Genomic DNA, 21659 nt, shown 5'->3' on the forward strand with positions numbered 1-21659 from the left:
GTAGATTAAATTGCGTTATTCGAAAAAGAAGTTTTTTGTTTTGTTTACAAAGTGTTACAATCTCCCGAAAGATGGCTGTAGGCAATGTAAACAAGTTGTCACTGCACTAGAAGCGTCATTCATTGTATTTTGATAGCTAACGGAGAATTGACTGTGGTTCATTGCGTTCGGGTAAAATTAGAGCTGCCATTCTATGTGATCGCTATCTGCGGCTACCTTTAAGGTAAGTTGAGCAGTTTCATCATCTTGTGTAACAGATGGCCTATTTGAATATCCGTCCCTGGATCAGCCAAGTTAGTAGCCACGTCTGAATGTCCGAGTAGTGAGTTCAAAGATTTCGAATACCAATTTTTCAAAGTCGCACGTGTCATGATGAATTAATGGTTGAAAAAATTAAATTTCAAAGTTTTCTCGTCAGAAACTTAGAATTTGATGTATGTTATGTTTGAGACGAAGACAATTTTGAGATTATGTAGCGTCACTCTATGTTGGGTTTAAAGGATAGCAGATTATCGTCCTATTCGTCCTATTGTTGTCAGGCTTGTTTGATGTATTTAACGGGATTTTTCACCAACGCATCTTTATTTTTCCTCTGATTTTTCGCTGTTGTTGTCCATTGAGATTCAGAGGCAGCTTTGATCTTTTATCTGTCGCCGTTCCTTTTCCGTTTCTACGAGCCGACCTACTCTAAAATATTTTGCGTATCAAACTTTCTTTTCTTTTAAAGGATTTACTCTTGAATCGTTCTGCACCTTGCACTTGTTGGAAAATCTTTTGAAACCAAAATGTAATAATAGCCAATAACATAATTGAGCAGAGGCCTATGCCAGCTAAGCCAGTTATACACAAATTAAGTTTGTTTAACCAACAAATCCCCCTTTCTTGCATAGGTTTTGACGATTATTAAATGCACCTGCCAGGCACAAAAGAAACGAAAGAGCGTTTCCTATCGAGTGCTCGGCTAATCGGGAGCTACAGTAAACCTGTAATTCTTGCGTGTATAGTTAAACTTCCGTGTCACCTGAGTATTTTGCCGATGACAGATGCCAGTCTCATCCGAATATATTGGCCGTAGTTCTGATTTCGCTTGTTCTTTCGTCAGTTCCAGACAGTCACAAAATCCTGTGTTATTTTCATCGTTGTCATATAGTCCCATGTGCTTTGGACAATGTTCGCTCCTTTTTGTTGTACTGATGGGAAGACATTTGCCATTGAAAAATGTCTCGTCTGGTGACTCGCAATTTCGATGCCTTGAAATCGAATAGATATTTATGCATCATTTTTTACTTTGCTGGTCAGGTATAACCCTGAACAAATAATTTTGCTTACTTGACGAGAAATAGAATTTTAGCCATGTACTTTTTCAGAGATTCAGGCGACTCGCCAGAATTCGCCAACGATTTCTGGTTTAGGGCTATACATTCCCATGTATTTTTTATTTCGCTTAGAACAGTTTGGGCGTGTTCGTCGTCGCCATATTCCACGTACTCTTCCAATTCTGCTCCGAGACTTTTCAATATTTTCACTAAAAAACCGCCTAGTTCCTCGTCGTTTGGGTTACCAGCTACTCTGTTGCATTCTTCTCTTTTCTCCGCGAAATTCTCATTGTTTGAAATATGACTTTTCGCCCTAGTCACACCGATACAAATTTTAAAAGGCAAGTGTTAATTTAACTAAATTTAAAATCTTACCGAATCGTATTAGTGTTTGAAGTGCAGATTGATCCACAGAGGAAAAAGAAGAACAAGATGTTGTGGACAAACAACAACTGATGTGATTTTTTCACTTTTCGATTCATTTCTCAAAGGCGGAAGATGTTAAAAACAAGCTCAAACATCCAGAACGACTGACACTGAAAGAAACCAAAGGAATTTCAGCTTGAGACTGAAAGAGAACCCACACGAAATTGGCGTTTCTTATTACCGTTTTGAGTTCTGTCCCATTTGAGGAATCGACGAATAGATGGCAGTAAAAATTCTTCCGGGCCAGTTTAAGAAAACACGGACCAGGGATACTTCTATTCCTATCTCAGGGTGACAACTGACAAAGCATGCAAATTCATTCGATTATTCGTACCACAGGTAAAGACACCGGTTAATTACTCTATTATCTTATGTGTGCTTTACCAGTTTGAACTTTGAATTCGTATTTTTTTATTAAGCGGTTGAATTGCATAAATTAGCAACGCCGCTTTACTTTCCACGAAAGTACGTCTGCTTGTTAATAACAAACAAGAGCTGATGTGATTTTTTAACATTTCAATTCATTTTTCAAAGGCAGAAGATGATAAAAACCAGCCACGTCGTCAGAGAAATCCAGAATGACTGACACTGAAAGAAACCAAGGCATTTCAGGTGCAGGGTCCTAACACGAAATTGGCGTTCCTTATATAGGTTGTTCTTTTGGGTTACGTCTTCTTTTATACCGTTATGAGTTCTGAACCCATTTGAGGAATCGACGAATAGGTGGCGTTTAACGTTCTTCTGGGGCCAGTTTCAGAAGTAGATTCAGTTTCAATACGAACTGCTTTAAAATATGCACAATCTCTTGATGCAAACTGAAATGTCTGCCTTCTGGCCACAAAGTCACACCAAAAGAGACCAAATACTCGGGAGAATCTGAATTTTGTTTCGAGTCTATTTGCCTTAAAATTGTTTCAATGAACGTGGGCTTGGTATTAATCATATTCACGAAGTGTTTAATAGAAGTTTGGCAAATGGTCGATTTCAAGTACACACAGCTTATAGGAAGTGATCCTGATGTCTCTGATTATTTGTGTGTCAGTGTTGTCTATCCAATTGCAATTTGTCCGCCGTGTACACATTTCCCCTGTCGGTTAAGACGTTGTTCAGGCGGACATCTATTATTCGTACGGGAATTGGAGTTAAAAGCGTATCTGAGCCTCCAATTCTGAGCGGCTCTCTGATCATCAGAGATGAAATTCATCAGAGTCTGATGAATTTCCTGTCGATCTCTGAGAAATAAAATATCCAACACGAGTGTGATGTAGTAAATTAGTTGTTTCACATAATTTTACAAATTTATCACCTTTGATTAGAGGGTGTGGCGAGGCAGAGAATGTCAGGAAACAACAGGAAGCACAAGAGATAGTTAATAAAAATGCGGTTCGAAGATGTGTTGGATTTCATTCTGCAATTCAAGGAAGACTATTTGCTGTCGATGCTTTGCTTTTTTTTTTCACGAGTGGCAACTACCACAAAAAATAGTTGCCGTGCAATTTAGTTTAACCAACCAAGGCTGTCGTACAGTTTGTTTCTAAACGTTTGCGGTTTGAAAACCACAAAAATACGCGACGTTGTCGGACGTTATGTTTTTCAATAAGTAAATATAATCGCGGTTTCCCAAGATCTAGAATGTGATGTAAACTTGCTGCATTCACTTCAAATTTCTGAAGAACTGTAAAAATATGTCTAGCAGTAATTGGGTTAGCTTGGACAGATAGGTAGGCGACAATAATCATTATTTGTTTAATGTTGTTGTTGCCGTTGTTTTTTAAATCTTTAATTGCATGTGATTTAGTTTTGGCAAAATAAGTTTTCAAGGAAATTATTTGCGTGAGAACCCCATGTAGATTTTTTTTTAAGTTTATTTCCACGTTCTATTTATTCATATGATTTATTGTCGTATTTTTGTAATACAACCCAGAGTAAAAGGAAGATCATTAACCAATTTATCTCCATTAGAACTCACCAACGGACGCCAACGGACTCGGTGGTCGTCAGGGAGGGGCGACTTTCCAGCCACTTGTTGTGATGCGGTGAAGACAAGTGAGTTGAATTGAGTTGATGTCCTTTCGTTTCCTCAATTCAAATCAACGCAATCTCAATTCAATTGAAATATCCTTTGGGTTCCTCAATTTTTCCGGGGTGTTTGGTGATTGCGATTTCTGATGTTTTAACTAATTTTAACAGGGTGTAAGAGTAAAAGAAAAATGAAGACAACGATGTGGAAAAATCTACATATTGCACTATATGTAAATGTCGGTCTTATCCTCTTGCCACCAGATGGTGATCGACAAAGGAGCCGTCAGGGGGCGTGATGCCGTGATCAGAGTTGATGACGTAGACTAAGCCGCCATTTGTCATTTTGTCCATTTGTATCCGAGACGTTTAACTTGATTGAACTAGTGCGTTATGACTTATGGTCTATGTACACTACGACTAATTAGGCTGAAATGATTTTCATTTTCTTTAAAGAAACAAATGTGCCGAAATGTGCCTTCTGTTTCGAGAACATCAAGCTGAGCCTTCAGCATCATAAATTCAGAACGTGATCACATTACTAAATGTCATTTAGAGCTAGTGATCGAAGGCACTTGGTTGTTGGTATAATTTCAATTTTAACCTGTAATTCTTTCATGTCAATGGTCTTCTCTGTGCTCTCCAGTTTGGATAATTAGATTAACTCTGGAAGTACGACTAATAAAGTAGACATTAAATATCAAACTGATTTAATTAATTGTTTGTAACATTAAATCGCTTGTTGTTCTTGATTCATTAAAACTTTACTTAAGTTTTTATATAATTCTGCCAACTGAATCTGATTTCGCTGCTGCTTTTATCTTTTATGTATGCCTGACTAAATGGTTTTTTCTTTCATAGGCTATGTAAGAAGGTTAAGTTGAAGCTGTTTGCTGTTCCCATCCAATGCAGAACATTTTTTTTTGCTGCTTGCTAACTGCACAAGTAGGGAATAGTTGCTATCATTCTATCACATTCTTAAACAACTTGCTTATTGTTTTTCTCCTTTTTTACAGGTTTTCCATCTGTTGGCTGATATTTTAGCTATGCCTTAATTTGCCTATGGTGTGGCACTTCAATGTGCTGATGCTACCTCCTGCCTGTTACCTGGTTTAAAGAGTACTTGGAACAAAACTAGAGTCTTCTGTATTAAGAAATCAAGTTAAGCCATCAGCATGTGGTCACATTTAGCCAGTAATTGAGGAACATGCCATCATACTTCTCCACAAACCTTTAATTCTTTAATATCATTGTTCTTCAGTAAGCTCAAAGTTTGGATTCTTATATTTACTTGTGTAATTAATGCTTGCTAAACTTCTAAAACTGATTTAATTCATTTTGGTGATAAACTGCTCTTGATTCAGTAGAATTTTAATTTTACATTAGTTTTACACAATCTTGATGAGAGTATAATCATTTTCTTTTACAGGATATCTCAGCCAGGTTACATCAAAGCTGTTTGCTGTTTCTGTCCAATGCAGAACTTTTTGAATTGCTAACTGATTAAGTTGCGAAAAACTGTTGTCTTTCTTGCACATGTGCAACAATTAGTTTTTACTTAATATCTCATTTTATTTCATAGGTTTTCCAACCATTGGTTGGTGTTTGAGGTATGCCTGAAATTGCCTACGGTGTTGTTGCAGTCCAATGTGCTGAATGCTGATGTTTCCTGCCTGGTTTAAGGAGTACTTGAACAAACAGTATTCACATTGCTGGTCATTTTCCATTTTTGTTTATTTTTATCAAGAAGTGTGTTTTGTCATTATGCAATTGTATGAGAAAAATTTTGGTTTCCTTTTAAATTTACTAGCAAGAGCCAAGTGCCACTTCGTTGTTGATTTTGATAAGGTGATTAAAGAGCTTGTATGAAACAGAATTTGAAAGTAAATCAAGTTGGTAAATATTATAATGTAGAAATATAGTTAAATTATTTTTTAATCATAATTATTTATTTAAAGATCATAGTAAATGCATACAAAATCAATCCTATTAAATGTTAAATAACCGAAAATATTAATTTTATTCGGTAAATATAGATTAATCTAAGTACTCGTGTAAAATTACAATAATTGCGTAACTACTACAAGCAATTTTTTATAAATCCTGTGGGTACTTATTACTTATTTTCCGTATCGATAATTTACTATACTTTACCAACTTCCCAACTTGCAAGTAGAATTAATCAAGACGGGAGGTACCACTGCCTTGACTAACTACGACCACGGAGATTACCTGGCCAGTGAAGAAGAGAGAAATATGAGGCCAGTCTTACTGGAGGGATATTATAGTCATAGTAGGCTTCCGGGTTAGACTCATGACCCTCCAAAAGCTTTCATAAGATCATGCGCCCTTCCAAATCACCGTTCGACCAGAGCCCTCCCCTCACAGCGGGTGAGTGACCACCGGCGGGCGTTGGTTAGTGGTTAGTACTGGTTAGTTAGGGAAACGGGGCCACAGAAAAGAAGGGAGACCAGGTATGCACTTTTAATTTATCTAAATCTACACAAATTATCAGTCTTCAATTCCAGCAATCTCTTGTCGGTTTCCAAACAACTATAACAGTGGCAAAGAGGGATAACCCTGAAAGGAGAGTAAATTTAGATATAATTTTCAAAACATTGTAGTGACAGAAAGAAATACCTCAAATCTATCAACCTTACATTGTCCTAAATTAGAACAAAGTTTTGGTCACCATAAAATCTTGAGTAGCACCATTTTCTTGCTGTTGTCTGCAAAACTGATAGCAACAAAGAATGGGATCTGGCGAAGGCATCAATATCTTGAAAATTTAAAACTTGAAAGGGAAAAGTTAATGTGAACATTATTGCCTTAAAGAACACAGTAATTCAAAATAATTTTGGAAAAAAACTACCTTGCAACAGAAATTATTTTGCTTCAGAAGACATAAGGTTGTGGGCATGCAAATGTTATTGGATTAGACCATTTCATTTCTATTGTCACGAGCATCTAGTTGGCCAGGTACATGAAAACTTCAGCTGAAATTACCTGAAAACATTTAGTCAAGAATGCAGTAAGAATCATTAGCTAAAGATTGTTTTATCTATTACTTAAAAACAGTTGACTTGTTATCCGAACTCCGCTGTTAAACTTTTTAAGTAACTTATGACGACGTGTAATGTGTAATGTCATGTCTCTCTGTGACTGACTGACAGTGCAACTAATTTAAGATTCAAAACTCATTACTAGATGTCGCCAGTGTCGCCCATGTTGTTTTTTCATGGTGAAACGAGGCGAATGAGCGAAACAAATTGTTGCTAATTTATACTTATTCCTGTGACTTCAAATACCAAATATTGAACTTCGTATCTTATGTAGGTTTATCTTGACCTAGTTTCCTTATTTTATAGTGTACCAACTTATTTCTTCAAATTCTAGGTTCATACCGTCAGTCATTCCAACAGGTTGACGTATCGCTCAGTCAATTTCCATCCATTAGATCCTCATGCTGTCTAAAGCCTAAAACTCATGTTTGAAGCACACATATAGTGGAATACCAATGTGCCGAGATAAGGTATTTCCCCATTACTGCTACGAGACCATTAAAATTCAGATTTTCATATAACAGGTATTCTTGCTCATAAACCATAGGATCTTTTCTGAATCTCACAATTTTGGTGGCATACCCTGCTACAGCATGTTTGTTATTATGACTGTTTCTACTTCTGGTTAGAAGACAACCCAGCTGAGGGATAGGTAGAGTTTTATTTCTAAATTCGTATAAATTTGTAAATAATGTAGAGAATTTCCTTGTCCCATTGCTACCTAGAGTTTCAGAGAGATGAAGAGTGTGAAGTGATCTGCCATGTATGTACCAGATCTGCTTGATGAAAGTCAATCATCTGGATGATAAAGGTAAGCAACAATACACACTATCACCACACTACTGCAATAATTCATAACACTTTCTTTAGCATCAGGAAGTTTATCTCATCATGTGGAGTTATGCTGTTGGTTGCTGTGAAAGAAAAGGTAAAGATTTATATGCTTTATTCATTGTTATATTTACATTAATGTAAAACATTTGTTTTTACAGAGCACGCAGCTTCTTTAGGAATCCTGCTGTCCCGGCACGAAGATTCTTGTGCAAATGCTGACCTTTGTCCATGACGGAAGAGGGACTTCCACCAACATCCTTATCTTCGCGACGTACGCTCATCTAGCTTCACTGCTTCTAAACACAATTTGTTGTACTTCACTGGCGAATTGGCGAGTTTCTGGACCACTTCAGTGATCGCTTCCGTCCGCTGTTACACACCTGCAGACCACGGGATTATGCCCAGGTACCCAACAATTGACTTATTTTCGTAGGTTATCTATCAATAGTCTAGTTGCGTTAGCTGTGTAATAGTTTCCAAAATCAGGTCATTTTACGCGCCAACGAAGTTTTACTTGGAAGTTTCTTTTTTCTAGCGCTAGATGGCTTTTTGATAATTTTTAGCTGTCAGTTTCAGTTACTTTCAACATCTCTTTTTACATTTATTGGCAGTTATTTTGTTGAAATATTTAGTGATAACTGACGATTATTATTCCTGCAACAAAGCTCACTTGTTAAATTTTCGATATTTGTTTTTTTTTTCTACTTCCGGTTTTGCTCATTTCAGTCAGTAGTTCAGTAAATATTCATTCGAGGTGCAAAAGAACCACATATTCGTGATCCTCGTCGAATTTGTGGTAAAGTTCATGTTCTGTTTTTTACGTACGCGTACTTCCGGTTTCGAAAATTTTCCTGAACTATATATTCAGGAAAATTCTCGATTTTGGCCAAATTTTGGATTTCGTTTAAATCACTTCTAATCGACCCCAAATTTCATGGAGATCACGAATATGTGGTTTAATTTGATGACAGCTCAATGGTTGAGGAGCTGTGGTTACTTCCGGTATACTTCCGGAATTTTTTTTTAGACTAGCAAGTGAGCTTTGTTCTGTGTGTAGTTCTCAATATTGCAAGCTTGATTTTAAGTTTAAAACATTGCATTTTTAAATCTTTGAGCTAGAAAACCAGATCGATGTGCCTATATGTATTATGTAACTTTTATTGGCATGTCACTTAATAAGAATTGTTTTGTCTTTACTCAGGTAATGCAGAGGAGACGTCAAGAAGATGGATTTTCTCATCTTTAACAATCGTCACCAGTCTCCGTTGGATGTTGCCCCTGCTCCTGGTGCGAACGAAACTCGGTGGAATCGCGACCGACATTGAAACTTGTCATCAACGTGGATCATCGTATTGTTGGTATTATTGTGTTAGTGTTAGTTAACCCGTTGACTGCCACGCCTTTGTTGTCCCCTGCACGGGCCGCGCTGTTCGGTCTCGTGGTTTACAAGCCGCGAGGTCGGAGAGTCGCCAAGCCCAAAATCTGCCGCAAGGCGCCTGTTTCAGGCAATGCACCTAAGTCCCCCCCCCCCTTTTCAGCACGGACTTGTCAGCAATGGCAAGTCCCACTTTGGTCATGGATCCTTCAGACGTGGCGCGTAGTGTAGTAGAGTGCAACCTACGGGTTGTATGGCGTGGCAGCCAACGGGTTAACTCAAGTGTATGTATGTATATATGTATGTGACTGTAAAATGTGGTGGAATTGTGGGTGGAGGTGGGACAATAATGCAATTCCTTTCAAGCTTTTGTTCATTGTGACTTAGTAATTACAGTTTTGAAGTTTTATTTAAGTTTTCTTACGCATGCGACTGATCAGCTCAAGACTCTCTAAATAAAATTCTATGAAAATCCAGACTTAATTCTTCATTAAATTCGTAAAAATACTAGAATATGTCCTTTTGCACAGCGACTAGAGAAATAGTCCCTACATTCGAAATAGGAAAGATCCAACAAAAAAACAGAAAACGTCGCAAGAGAAGTCGTACAAAATGATTACTCAGATGAAAAAATTTATTTTCTCACTGAAGAACAACAACAATTTCCAGTGACTAACTATTATGATATGGCAGAAAATCTGTACATAAACATATTCACAATTTCAGCCCTGGTATTTAGAAGCCTCCTTCTAGCAATCTGGAGACGCGTAGGTCTTGGTAGAATATTAAGGTGACTGTTATGCTGTGGTGGTGTAGTTACTATGGGTAGAGTAATACTTCGGAGATTCGGTGTAGTAGCTGGGTATAGCGTAGGTTGTGGTGTAGTAAACTGGAGCTTCGGTGCAGTATTTCGGTTTAACGTAATACGAAGGGGCAGCGTAGGCAGCGGTTAAGTAGAAAGTTGTGGCTACGTAATACTTGACCGCATCAGTCGTGGTGTAGTAGCTGGAGACTCGGTGTAGTAGCTGGAGACTCGGTGTAGTAGCTGGAGACTCGGTGTAGTAGCTGGAGACTCGGTGTAGTAGCTGGAGACTCGGTGTAGTAGCTGGAGACTCGGTGTAGTAGCTGGAGACTCGGTGTAGTAGCTGGAGACTCGGTGTAGTAGCTGGAGACTCGGTGTAGTAGCTGGAGACTCGGTGTAGTAGCTGGAGACTCGGTGTAGTAGCTGGAGACTCGGTGTAGTAGCTGGAGACTCGGTGTAGTAGCTGGAGACTCGGTGTAGTAGCTGGAGACTCGGTGTAGTAGCTGGAGACTCGGTGTAGTAGCTGGAGTGTAGTGCTTAACTCGTTGGTAGCTAGGGGAAGAATAATACTGCGGGCATTCAGCGTAGAAGCTCGGGGCAGCATAAATTGTGGTGTAATCTTCTGGAGCCCTGGTGGTGTAGTACCTGGGGGCCTCTGTGTAGTTACAGGTTGTTGCGCATGTTTTTGTTGATGCTCGTCATACCCAGGAGAAATCGTCATACCCGTCGATCCAACCATAAACGATATGACATGCAACAGCAGCACAACGCTATAGTTAACTAGACAGTAAATTATTTTAACATTATTATTATTCGACAATTACTGGCATACTAACAACAGAAAAAGAAAATAGAAATTGATACAAAACTTTCCATACAAAAACAGAATATTTACCCATGATTGTGAAGTGATAGTACGATGAAGAATGCAGTTGATGACGAATAGTCTGCAGTGCATTCACTGCAGTTGTTGCCGTGTCGGAGATGAGATGACCAATCGACTGATTTCTATTGCCTTTTCTCTCCTTTTATACGTCTAGAATATATAATTTAGATAATCAATAATTGGCATATTTAAACTCCATGTAACAGAATATTTACCCATGATATGTAGGTGAGCAGTACCCCGGTCCTGGGTAGTGTAGTACTTGGGAGCCTCGGTGTAGTAAGCTGGGGCAGTATACATAGTTGTGTAGTACTCCGGCGCCTTGTTGGTGCAGTACTCCGGTGCCTTAGTGTAGTACTCGACTCTTTGGTAGTGTGGCTCGAGGAAGAATAATACTGCGGAGATTCGGTGTAGTAACTCAGGACAGCAGAGTTGTGGTGTAATAATATGGAGCCTTGGTGGTGTAGTACTTGGGGGGCTCGTAGTAGTAACTACTTGTGTAGTTAAGGCGGCGTTGCAGTTTGATATCCGCCATACCCAGGAGTCATCAGTACACCGGTGGTCGACCCAGCTATCAATGATACAACACCCAACGGAAGCACGACGCCATAATCAACTAGACAATTACACAATTTAAACATTGATATTCAATTAGGGTACTGGGATATTTACAAAGAGAATAATGTGAAATGATTCATAACTAAGAAACGAAACAGAATATTTACCCATGATTGCGAACTGATAATACGATTAAGAATACAGTTGGTGACGAATAGTGTGCTACAGTTGTTGCCGTGTCGGAGATGCTCACTCGACTGATCCCTGTCGACTTTTCTCTCGCTTTTTATACGACTTTTTCTCACCCCTCCTCTTAAGCCTTGCGGCTATTCTACCTTTTTGATAATGTTGCAACACGTGTCGTTCTCACCCAGCCTCTACACCACTGTACGGATCTCACCCCACCTCTACACCACCGCATTGACAGTTTTACGTAATGTTCCCACCGACCTTCGTTCGTGAAGGACATGCTTTCACGTACTTCCGGTCAAGATGCGGTACGAAATAAAAAATTTTTGTCGATCAAGATGAGATCTGATCCTGGAGCTGAGTGTTTAAATTTGTTTGTCGTACTATGATTGAAAGGGTCATTTTGAATACTTTACCCAAAAACACAAATTATTTTTGGGGAAAAATAATTTATTTCTTTGGGTCACTTTGGGTAACAAACAAACAACACCAAAGGTGAATTTGATTCGCGCCCATCCTCCGAAATTTCATCGTCTCCAACTCTTCCACTCCCACAGAAATTCACCTACGGGTGTGTTGCAAAATAAAATGAAAAGGGTAGAAAGGTAGGGTAAGGTTAGAGTATATCGAGGGTAGAAATCTATTGGATCATAAAAGAAATATCTGGAAAACAAAGCGCAAATGAACTATTTTTCCACTAGAACAGGAAAAACACACAAGAAAATCCAGAAAAGAAAATAACCTTCACAAAAAGAAAAAAAAACAACTTTGCCTTGTTCGGACAAGTTGTGCAATTAGACACATGCCGCGGAAATCTTTACTAAAACAAACAAAAAATGTATAATTAGTGTGATTAAAATGTGAAGGATTTGTGGGTGGGGCAAATAAAACGCGATCCTATATCATTCATTTGATTTTGAATCATTTTCTATTAGCAAAGTAATTTACACTGAAATTAAATGATCATGGAAATTTTACATCAGCTGTCGCCTTCTAAGACGCAAAATGTTATCATCTGGTTATCATTAACAAATGCCTTTTTTTTTAATTAAATGACACCTATTTGGTGTGTCGAATCTGTTCATATGGCATTATGCACAACGGAAATAACTCAGCAAAAACTAGACAAACGCAATCCAATTATCCAAATCGAATACATTACTTTACGGAAACTGTTGGCATGACTTCGATCAATGCACAGAACATCGTACATTTTAAGAAGAAATCGATGCTAATAGTTGATTTTAAAATGATTTTCGTCTACCGTACTGTAAATAAGCGCTTCTGAAGTAAGAAAGTCTATCGCGGTACTAAAAGAAGGATGAAATTAAGAGAAGTGGTAGCCATGCAATTTAAAATACTAGTGACTTACTCGACATTCTTTTGGGTCATTTTGCCTTTCACTGCGTGGTAAATCTGAGACTTTATGGCGCCATTCTCGACTTTTATGTCCTAAAAAATGAAACACGGCATTACTAAAATATCTCACTTAAATAATTACTGGTTACAATTACATCAATCGTTAAGAAAACCAATTTCTGAAAACCTGTTAGTGTTACTCCTGGAAAGCGGGACTCAAATGAGGCATCGGAAGATGATGATGGCAATGGATCGGTTTTCTTAATATTTATCGCTGATGAACGCGTGCTCATTGCTTGATGTCCCTATTCAGAAAGAAAAAGATTTGAATTTCATTGTGGCCTTTAACATCAAACTGCAATAATCAGAAAATGTTTCTCACTTTACGCAATTTATTTCGAACTTGTAGCGTTTTGGGAGATTCTTTCTTGGTCACACGCGATGGGCCGGGTCGATTTTCTTGGTTGTGAATTTTTTCTCGCTCATCTTCTAGTATTGCCTCGTCATTTTGACATTGCTGTAGTGCAGTGGACACACGAACGACGAAACTTTCCCTGAACTGGGAGTTATCGCACAAAATCTGTGTCATTGCAGAATATAGTAAAGAGCCCGCAGAGGAAAACTGCCGATTTGCCAAGGTTTGTTGATTTTTAATTTCATTCCATTGTTGCTCCAGCTCAGGGAGGCCTTCATACGTTTGTTCAAAGAAAGTCTGCATTAAACCGAGTTCAATATCGCGCATCCACATCGCAACCAATTCCATATCTGTCTCTCTATGATTAGTCGGGGATTTGAGCGTTGATAAGAGTAGCTCGATCTCTTGCATTTTTCCTCCAATCGGCTGTTGAGTGGTGTTAACTTTCTGTTTCTTGTTTGGTAATTCCCGACTTCTTTTAAATGCAAAATCATTCGACTGTGGATCCTCATTAGAACGCTTGGAAAGATGCAGAGTAGTCGAACACGACGCTAGAGCGAGTCATACAATTAGAATTTTTAAATAAATAAAACGATTAAATTTATACGCACGGCGTGGTTCCGTCGGTTTTTCATCCTCGAATATTTCAATGGAGACTTCCATCAGATTGTCAGGAATGTTTGATGGTTCGAGTGTTTCACCGCTGTTACCGTTAAAAACGAAAGCAAATCCGGGGCTGCTCGCTTTACGTTGCTCTTCATCGTTCATGAACGAAACAAGGAATGCTAGTACGTTGCTACCGTATGCCTGGACGAGATCACGAGTCCTGAACTGGGATCCACAAACTTCTTCAGATCTCTCACTAGATCTTAAAAAGCAACTTTGAATAATCAATATTTTAATTGGCATTTGAAATAAATGTTTACAAGCCTATAAGCTTATTGATGTGATTAATAGTGGCACGCATATCTTCTTCCCGAGGAATGGGAGACACTTCGGCAGATTTTAGAGATTCCATCAGAGTAATGGTGGCACTGTTTGACACATCTCTTCGAGATATTTCCAACTGAAGCCATTTAATCCATTCAAGAATGACTTTGTGAGCAGATCGAATTTTACGACAATTATCCAGGGTGCTATCAACAGCTGAATTGGTTTCATTGACTATTGACATTAATAATGAAGACTGAGCATTATAAAACTCTTTGAAAGCCTGAACTTGATGCTGGGTTTTAAGACAAAGGCTGGATGCTGGTGAACTACACTCGCAGCACCACTTCTGTATCTTCCTGGAAAAAAAAGAAAACTACAGAAAAGGAAACATTTGAATTTCTTCTTCCTTGATGTATTTACTTACAATTCTGTTTCTGCTTTTGTTTGAGCTTCCTTCACCACTTTCAAAAGACGCAAGGCCACATGATTTGTTATCAGTTCCTCACAGTTTCCAGGGGATAATACTGAAGGTGACCTACAAACAGGACAAAGTATTTCTTTTCCATTTCGTACAGCCAGATTCTAAATTCATTAATTTATAAACGGTAAGTGAAAAACTGTTTAATGAGTTTTGGGTAGAATTCAATACCTTAATGCAAAGAATACAGAAAAAATGGAGGCATTTTCCTAAATGTTTTGGTATCCGTTCATTTTCATCGAAGTTATGGAAGCAGATTTGACAAGAGACAAATTCTTCGTCTTCATAGGACAAGCTGCAAGTTTGCTCAACATTTCCGTTTTTTGTATGCATCTTTTATAGTTTCATTCTCGAAACGTTTATGCTTATGGGGTAACTGAAGCTCGACGTGGAGAAAATAAATGAAATAATTAAAAAAAACGTGTTACTGTTTTTACAAGAAAAAAAACGTCTGGACTTCGGGAATCGGGATCATGCGTAGACAATATAGCGATTGGCCGGTTGCCGATGCCCGATGGCGACTGTTGCCAGATTTTTACTCGGTGTCGTGAGTCTGTTTCATGACTCATTTTGAAGATGGAATTTCGTACCATTCCGTTAATCTGATTAATTTTATTCGATTGAAAAAAGAATGAAAATTATCCAAAGCAGGTCGGTTCTAGAAGGAAACTGGCGCGCGGGGGTGGAGCATAGGATTCTATTTAAATGTCTTATTGGAAATGGATACCGTAATTAATTTAAAATAAAAATGAAGTGAAAAATAAAAATTAATAAGAATTATAGAAAAAAAGCAGAGCTGATAATTGGGAAAAAGCGGAAAAGTAAAAAAAGCAGCGTGCGACAGTTTTGTTTTAGATTTGGCAACGCTTTAGCTGACGAAATTGTTGACAAAGATAAAACTCATAAAAGCCGCAAACCAAAAAGGGAGTGACAGTTTTCTACAAGTCTTTTGCATTTTCTTATTGCATTTAAACGTAATTAAAATGGCCAAGAACACTTCAAGCTCTGCTTTTCGCAAAATTGATGTCGACCAGTACAACGAAGATAATTACAAAGAGGATGAGTGTGGCGAGTCACAATCACCTCCAGTCGGACCTGACGAAAAAGAGATTACCAACTTCCTCAATCAATATCCTTTTAACAAAAATGTGTTAATAATATTACTTAAATTTAAATTTCATATATTCCTTAACCTAATTTTTGTTTACGGGGAAGAGTGTTGAAGCCTTGAAGACAGTCCTTAGGAATGCTCCCATTTCGTCACGCAATCAAATGGTCAAAGTAAACTAATAGAATGTTTAAGTCATTTTTTTTACCTGACATAATTCTAACAATTCTATAGGATGCTGCTTTAAATATTGTTATGCAAGTGCTTCTCTCTGTGAAGTCAACCCAGATAGAAGAGGCAGTAAATGCTCTTGACCGTGATCAGCTGGATATCCTTATGAAATACATTTACAGAGGCTTTGAAACTCCCTCAGAGGGCTCCAGTGGGCAGTTGTTGGCGTGGCACGAGAAGGTTCATGCTGTTGCTGGTGTTGGCTGCATTGTCAGAGTCCTTACCGACAAGAAGCGTGTCTGAACAAAATCATTCTTTCCACGTCTTTATACATAAAGCATTTTAATACATGTTCATCTTCCTTAACCAAATATCTTGTTAGCAGTCTTCTTAAATTTTGATGCAGTAAAAACACGTATAAATTGCAATTTAGGTTTGTTGTAATCGAAAAGAGGTGTATTTTGAAAAGCCCTCACTAGAGAAGCCAGAGTATGCAACACATACAAAATGAATCGATGTATAAATATATTGGCATTTGGTTGGCCAAAAGGAGGGGAAAGTAGAAAAGAAATGACCACTCGACCCTGTTTTGGGTTTTGGTAGGAAGGGCTTGAAACAAAAAAGTTGAAAAAAGGAGAACCCACTTGGCAACACACACTCTTGACAGCGTAGCTGAGTTCAACTGGGTAAAATAGAAATTGTACATTGATAGAATATCTGGAATAAATTAATGGCCAAAAGAGTTTGTCTTGCTGCACAGCACAACGCCCTTTAAAGAGATTAAGGGACGCTCTCTTCCGCACTAAAATTGGGGTGGGGGCAGGAGGATTTGAATAAAAATAATAATAATTAAAAAAAAAATAATAACTTCAACATCTCGCAAAAACCGAAAAAACGATCAACGCCCGGATTTTATGTTTTTATTCTCTATTTTGAGCGGCGTCCTTCTTGGGCTCCTCGACCTTTTTCTTCTCTTCCGTCTTCTTGTCTTCCGTCTTCTTCTCGGTGGTCTTTTTCTCGTCGGCTACGGGTTTCTTCTCATCGGCGACGGGTTTCTTCTCATCGGCGGCGGGTTTCTTCTCCTCCTCGGCGGCGGCGGCAGCGACGACGGCCTTCTCAGCCTGGCGTTTCTTGTAGTCTTCGATGGTCTTCTGGGCGGCCTCACCGGTCTTCCTGAACCAAACTTCGTTGCGGCGGTTGAATATCCTCATGGGGGCATCGTATCCATTGCGGTAATAGCTCTGGTAGTCGGCCTCGGGCACCTTTTCCTTGAGCACTTTCTTCAGGCTGATGGCCTCCTCCTCCCAGGCAGTGTCGGTGATAAAGTAGCCGCTCACGCGTCTGTGCAAACACAAAAGAAAAACATGTAATAAGAAATGCCGGTTCGCAAAATAAAGAAATGCCCGCAGCTATATTTGATTGAAATTCGTAAGTCTGTATGTACCTGGTGAGGATGACCATTTCGGGTTTCTCATCCAAGAAAACGGATGGGTTGTTGGGCTTGGGGGCAGCGGACTGGACCTTTTTGGGCAAGGTGAGGCAAGTCTCGTAGTAGGTGACATCGTTGTCGCGTTGCTGGACGAAAGTGTTGACTGGAACAGTCAAATCAATCTCTTTCTCTGTTTGAAACAAAAGAAAACAATGAACAAACTAGCCTTAAAAATAAATTTTCGAAAAATGAATCAATTACTGTCAGAATTGTCTCCGGCAAAGTATCGGAAGAGGTCGACGAACATGCTGCGGGTGGGTGAGCTCTCGGTCTTGGGGACGGTGCGAGCAGTGCAGGCCCATTTGCTGGCGGGGTACAGACGCTCTTCGTAGTTCTGATATGGAAAATAAAACAAAATTTAGTCTCAATTGCAATAAAAGGAGAAAACAAAAATATCGGAGTCATACCTCTCCGGCATCGCGGTTGGAGATGTTGGCCACTAGTTCGTAGTCGGCAGCCTCGAGGATGTCGGAGCGGACGAGGGAGAAGCTCTGCGAGACATAGCCCCACACCTGCGAGTGAACGGAGACGGCGCAGAGCGCAAGGACGAGGGCGATAGCACCCAATCGGCAAGACATTTTCTGGTTTGTTGTTGTTGGCTGCGTTTGCGGAATCAGCAAAAATTGAAAACTGCCTAGAAGAAGACAAGAAAATTCAGTCACTTCTTTTGTAGTTTAAAGTCAATAAGATGAAATAACACGCACAGAAGGAGGGGAAAGACGTCCGCAGTCGATGGAAATCAAGTGGTGAGTGACTTGACCATCCGGATCGTGACTGGGTCGTTAGGTTAAGAAAGAAGAAGAAGGAGGAGGGAGGTAGTAGGAGTTGGGGAGGAGGAACCGTTAGTTGGGTGGAAACCTGACCGTGACCTTGAACTCTTGGTGGTGGCTAACAACTACTACCTGTTCCTCATCCTACAACTCGCCTCCTCCTTGGGCAGCAGCAGCACCTACCCCGGGCTTTTCCATACATGGGCCATCCGAAGCGGATATGCCCGATGGCCCCATCGGGTGAATAGCACACACACACAAGAGCAATGCCTACACCCACCTGGCCCTTTCTTTCTTTGGGCTCCCTCCCCCTTGAACGATTATTACACGAACCCAGAAAAAAAGCTGGAAGGAGCCAGCCAGCGGATAAAGAAGAAGATGGGTAGGAGAGTCATTTGCAATTCAGGTCAACAAGTCTAGGTGCTCATTCCACGTTTCTTCCATCCATCCAGACACAAAAAGGTGGGAGAGAGATGGGGGGGTTCATTGCTACGACCGGACTAAAGGTAACTCTACTCTCCTCCTTTTCTTTTGTGTTGGCATTTGGGGGCACGGTTTCAAGTTTCCATCACCAACCACCAACACATTCAAGATGGCTAAGAAGATTTCCGCGTTCTCTGAAGAAGAAGAAACCAACTCTCCTGGCCAACAAAATGGACTTTTTTCCTCCTTTTTTTAGAGGTCACGAGCGCATCGGAGAGATGCCCAGGATGAGCACAAGCGGAGGTCATTGAACCAACTCGGTCCGCTTTAGACATGGATGGACTGTGTTTCTTTTATCTTCTCGACCCCCCCATCTCCTCCCCCCACTTTTCGAATCCATTTAAAAGGCAACCAACAACAAAAAAGCCATTTCCTTTAAACATATTCAATTGTGTTAACTATAAGGATAGATGCCTCCTTTTAACTTTCTTTGTCTACTCGTTACATAAGGGAAACATGCTACAACTACCGTTAGGTCTCTCAAATGGCCCGTGAAGGAGAAACTACCAACAATTTCAAAATCTGCGATAATTTTCTCAAAAGTTATTCAAAATTTTTCAAATGGAAAATGGGATGAAAAATTACGCGAATTTCAAGGTGTTGGAAAGAATAGAAAGAAATAGACCAAAAAAATTTCAAACGGAAAACTCACAGTGGAGAGTGTGTCCTGCTGTAGTTGATTGCAAGCTGATTGCACGGATTGTCACGGGCTAACGTTCAGCGACTAAATGAGCACCGGCGCTTAAATAGCCCCGGACCCAACTCCACGGCAAACGCCCGCCGGGGAAGGGGGGGGGGACTTCATTTTCTTTCTTTCTTTTGGTTATTTCAGCAGATGTAGCATCTGAATGCATCGTGACGTCGTCGTCGGTTCGTCCGGGAGTCGGTGGGTGGTGCAAATAGTGGGGTGGCAGAAGAGGAGGAGGAGTTACATTCACACAAGTGGCTTACCCTTAGCTAGCGCGCACACACACACAAAGAAACATTGAGAGTATCAAGTGTGTGAGAAGGATGTACAAAAAAGCTTTAGGTCCCGTCATTCGTGAATATATGGGATCAAAAGGGGCCAGCCGAAAAAGAACGTCGTGCGTGCTCGAGACACACTTTTAAATTGCAGAACATCACGAAAACATTTCAAAAACGAACGAAAATGTTTCGACTCTTTCGCCTGGCCGTCATCATCATCACGAAACTAAAAAAAATGAACAAGTACAAAATTAGTAACTTTATGTAAATGACTGTATAGTAGTACTATGTCCCGAACTGTTGTTGTTCCTTCGGCGGCCTCTCGGTTGGCCTCATTTTCAATCTCTTTCCGAAGGGGCTTCAAAATGTTTGTGCCGTGCAGAGTCAGGAAGGGGGGGGGGATGATGGTGCACCTGAGATTAGGTGCCTTTGGTGACCTGCTATCTTCTTTTCCTACAAAGTTAAAAAATAAATAAATGTTTTTCTTCTTCTTCTTCGTGTTGGCTCCTCGGTCTGGGCAAGGAGAGATAACCAACGGTACCTTTCGGTTTCCCCTCCCTTCTTCTGCTGGCTTCCCGGTTCTTCCCATCTTCTTCTCCGTGCAGCATATTTTATTCGTTTTTCATTTCTGTCTTTCGGACAGACTGGAAAGTTTTTCCGAGGCGATAACAGCAATTTACGATTAAAGGTCAACTTCATTGAGGTTAATCGTTATTGTGCAACTGCTGCACTCCCTCGCCAAACTTGCAAAAGGTCGATGCAGGAAAAGATCACGCCAAAAATGTATAGACACACGCACACCGAGCGCAATTTTCACGGGAAAATATAGACGCAATAGAATTCTGTGGCCTTTTTTCGCCGCCGACCTCTCGTTCAAACTTGGAGAAGAAACACAAACATTAGAGACTACGGTTCGAGTAAAATAGTGACCTACATGCGGCGAGGGCATCCGAAAATGTAGGAATTCCGGGCTTTTGGTTCAAGGGCGGTTGGTCAAGTTTGGAGTTGACGAACGACGATGGAATGAATAAAATGAAGAAGAAGAATTCGCCGGGACCCATCTGTCCATTCAAGAACCCGAACGGACGAGTCCTCCCCCAAAAACGGCAGGCAAAAAAGGTTTCGTTCAAATTTAATAGATAATCGATTGAATTTGAAAGAATTAGATGGTCATCTTTTTGAGCTAAAAGAAGACCCGTTTTATTTTTCGATTACATCTTTTAACTTTCATCGGAAATGGCTGGCATTTGTGCTGTTGGCAACTGATGTGTACTAGTCCAGTTTTATGTCATTCAAGGTCCGGCGCGTACGACTCACATTTTTGGCTCTGGCAGAGCACAGATGGACGGACAATATGGCACGAGTTGGGTTTTTCTATCTTTGAAAGACGACGACATTACGAAATGACGGAAATAAATTACAAATTCTTTCGTTTCTCTTCCGAGTCTTGTTGGTTTCGAAACAGCAATGTGACCTTTTCTCCCCTGGCCGGTGGATGGAGAGCCAACTCACCGTTATTCCACATTCTACCTTGCGCTGTGTGTGGAAAAGACTTAAAAACCATCTTCTTTCAACTCCTCCCCCCCTTCTCCTCGTTCCTTACAAAGGCCCCCAATATCCCCTACCTGGTCGAAAATGCGGCAACAACATAACAACCGAGACCAAATCATTTCGGTTGTTTTTATCGCTCACGGGCAAAATTTTTCTCAAAAAAACTAAAAATAAAAGAAGAAATGTTTTTTAAAAAAGAAAAAAAAAGACAGACGTCGAACTCACGTGCCCTACTTAAAGGTTCCCAATCTTCTACTTTCACGCCCTTTTTTTCTCTCTTCTTCTTCATTCTTCTTTCTTCCCCCCTTCTCGAACGACGTGCCGGGACTACAGAGACGGCCATGACCGCAGGTCGACGCGGAAACGGGGCCGACCTCGTCGATTTTGGAAAACAAAAATCGAAGAAAAAAGGCGGGGGAGTTTGCCATAACGACCCGAATTATTTCTTTCTTTTTTCGGCTGTGGAAGA

At 40.0% G+C, this 21659-nt stretch overlaps 4 protein-coding genes and 3 long non-coding RNA genes across 9 annotated transcripts; 2 read left to right on the forward strand and 5 right to left on the reverse strand.

Annotated features, from left to right (window-relative positions):
• Window positions 1-961: 961 nt before the first annotated feature.
• Window positions 962-4229, reverse strand: LOC124316007. The gene is made up of 5 exons (XM_046781740.1): window positions 3049-4229; window positions 1924-2974; window positions 1692-1852; window positions 1330-1629; window positions 962-1250 (listed from the first exon to the last, which is right to left on the reverse strand). Exons 3-5 carry the CDS (start codon window positions 1796-1798, stop codon window positions 962-964), a joined length of 696 nt encoding a protein of 231 aa, XP_046637696.1. The 5' UTR covers window positions 1799-1852; window positions 1924-2974; window positions 3049-4229.
• Window positions 4230-5757: 1528 nt separating this feature from the next.
• LOC124315700 lies at window positions 5758-6930 on the reverse strand. Its single transcript, XR_006911565.1, has 4 exons — window positions 6830-6930; window positions 6634-6767; window positions 6402-6555; window positions 5758-6341 (listed from the first exon to the last, which is right to left on the reverse strand). It is a non-coding gene; the product is annotated as an uncharacterized LOC124315700 (long non-coding RNA).
• Window positions 6931-6985: 55 nt separating this feature from the next.
• LOC124315728 lies at window positions 6986-7744 on the forward strand. The gene is made up of 5 exons (XR_006911607.1): window positions 6986-7093; window positions 7158-7293; window positions 7371-7475; window positions 7549-7634; window positions 7694-7744. It is a non-coding gene; the product is annotated as an uncharacterized LOC124315728 (long non-coding RNA).
• Window positions 7745-10389: 2645 nt separating this feature from the next.
• LOC124315692 lies at window positions 10390-11527 on the reverse strand. The gene is made up of 4 exons (XR_006911547.1): window positions 11446-11527; window positions 10936-11336; window positions 10730-10870; window positions 10390-10614 (listed from the first exon to the last, which is right to left on the reverse strand). It is a non-coding gene; the product is annotated as an uncharacterized LOC124315692 (long non-coding RNA).
• An 849-nt stretch (window positions 11528-12376) lies between these two features.
• Window positions 12377-15122, reverse strand: LOC124315210. Of its 2 annotated transcripts, none has more exons than XM_046780731.1 (8): window positions 14824-15122; window positions 14599-14756; window positions 14168-14530; window positions 13853-14109; window positions 13209-13792; window positions 13014-13131; window positions 12840-12919; window positions 12377-12777 (listed from the first exon to the last, which is right to left on the reverse strand). In XM_046780731.1, the coding sequence occupies exons 1-8, from the start codon at window positions 14983-14985 to the stop codon at window positions 12712-12714; spliced, it is 1788 nt and encodes a 595-aa protein (XP_046636687.1). In that variant the 5' UTR covers window positions 14986-15122; the 3' UTR covers window positions 12377-12711. The 2 variants fall into 2 exon arrangements, with proteins under 2 accessions (XP_046636687.1, XP_046636686.1); XM_046780730.1 differs by having other exon boundaries at window positions 12982-13131; window positions 14824-15121.
• A 401-nt stretch (window positions 15123-15523) lies between these two features.
• On the forward strand, window positions 15524-16302 carry LOC124315649 (actin-related protein 2/3 complex subunit 5-B-like). Its single transcript, XM_046781455.1, has 3 exons — window positions 15524-15781; window positions 15861-15933; window positions 15995-16302. The coding sequence occupies exons 1-3, from the start codon at window positions 15636-15638 to the stop codon at window positions 16232-16234; spliced, it is 459 nt and encodes a 152-aa protein (XP_046637411.1). The 5' UTR covers window positions 15524-15635; the 3' UTR covers window positions 16235-16302.
• A 57-nt stretch (window positions 16303-16359) lies between these two features.
• LOC124315500 (heme-binding protein 2-like) lies at window positions 16360-19456 on the reverse strand. 2 transcript variants are annotated; one of them, XM_046781221.1, is made up of 5 exons: window positions 19326-19456; window positions 17828-18054; window positions 17622-17754; window positions 17376-17550; window positions 16360-17272 (listed from the first exon to the last, which is right to left on the reverse strand). In XM_046781221.1, the coding sequence occupies exons 2-5, from the start codon at window positions 17996-17998 to the stop codon at window positions 16852-16854; spliced, it is 900 nt and encodes a 299-aa protein (XP_046637177.1). In that variant the 5' UTR covers window positions 17999-18054; window positions 19326-19456; the 3' UTR covers window positions 16360-16851. The 2 variants fall into 2 exon arrangements, with proteins under 2 accessions (XP_046637177.1, XP_046637178.1); XM_046781222.1 differs by lacking the exon at window positions 19326-19456 and adding an exon at window positions 18125-18252.
• Between the last annotated feature and the right edge of the window lie 2203 nt (window positions 19457-21659).

This window comes from Daphnia pulicaria, chromosome 11 (genome assembly GCF_021234035.1).
Source record: "Daphnia pulicaria isolate SC F1-1A chromosome 11, SC_F0-13Bv2, whole genome shotgun sequence".
In the NCBI taxonomy this organism is placed as follows: domain Eukaryota; kingdom Metazoa; phylum Arthropoda; class Branchiopoda; order Diplostraca; family Daphniidae; genus Daphnia; species Daphnia pulicaria.

Excerpts from the sequence above, each read along its gene's own strand:
- LOC124316007 (XM_046781740.1), bottom strand. The coding sequence starts at position 1,798 with ATGAATCGAAAAGTGAAAAAATCACATCAGTTGTTGTTTGTCCACAAC. Across the intron at positions 1,630-1,691 it reads TCAAACACTAATACGATTCG|GGCGAAAAGTCATATTTCAA; the intron begins GTAAGATTTTAA and ends CGGTGTGACTAG. Across the intron at positions 1,251-1,329 it reads AAAATTCTATTTCTCGTCAA|GCATCGAAATTGCGAGTCAC; the intron begins GTAAGCAAAATT and ends TTCGATTTCAAG.
- LOC124315500 (XM_046781221.1), bottom strand. The coding sequence starts at position 17,998 with ATGTCTTGCCGATTGGGTGCTATCGCCCTCGTCCTTGCGCTCTGCGCC. Across the intron at positions 17,551-17,621 it reads TGCCGGAGACAATTCTGACA|AGAAAGAGATTGATTTGACT; the intron begins GTAATTGATTCA and ends TGTTTCAAACAG. Across the intron at positions 17,273-17,375 it reads GAAATGGTCATCCTCACCAG|ACGCGTGAGCGGCTACTTTA; the intron begins GTACATACAGAC and ends GTGTTTGCACAG.
- LOC124315210 (XM_046780730.1), bottom strand. The coding sequence starts at position 14,985 with ATGCATACAAAAAACGGAAATGTTGAGCAAACTTGCAGCTTGTCCTAT. Across the intron at positions 14,110-14,167 it reads ATCAATAAGCTTATAGGCTT|ATCTAGTGAGAGATCTGAAG; the intron begins GTAAACATTTAT and ends TTGCTTTTTAAG. Across the intron at positions 13,793-13,852 it reads AAAACCGACGGAACCACGCC|CGTCGTGTTCGACTACTCTG; the intron begins GTGCGTATAAAT and ends GACTCGCTCTAG.
- LOC124315649 (XM_046781455.1), top strand. The coding sequence starts at position 15,636 with ATGGCCAAGAACACTTCAAGCTCTGCTTTTCGCAAAATTGATGTCGAC. Across the intron at positions 15,782-15,860 it reads ATTACCAACTTCCTCAATCA|GGGGAAGAGTGTTGAAGCCT; the intron begins ATATCCTTTTAA and ends ATTTTTGTTTAC. Across the intron at positions 15,934-15,994 it reads CACGCAATCAAATGGTCAAA|GATGCTGCTTTAAATATTGT; the intron begins GTAAACTAATAG and ends ACAATTCTATAG.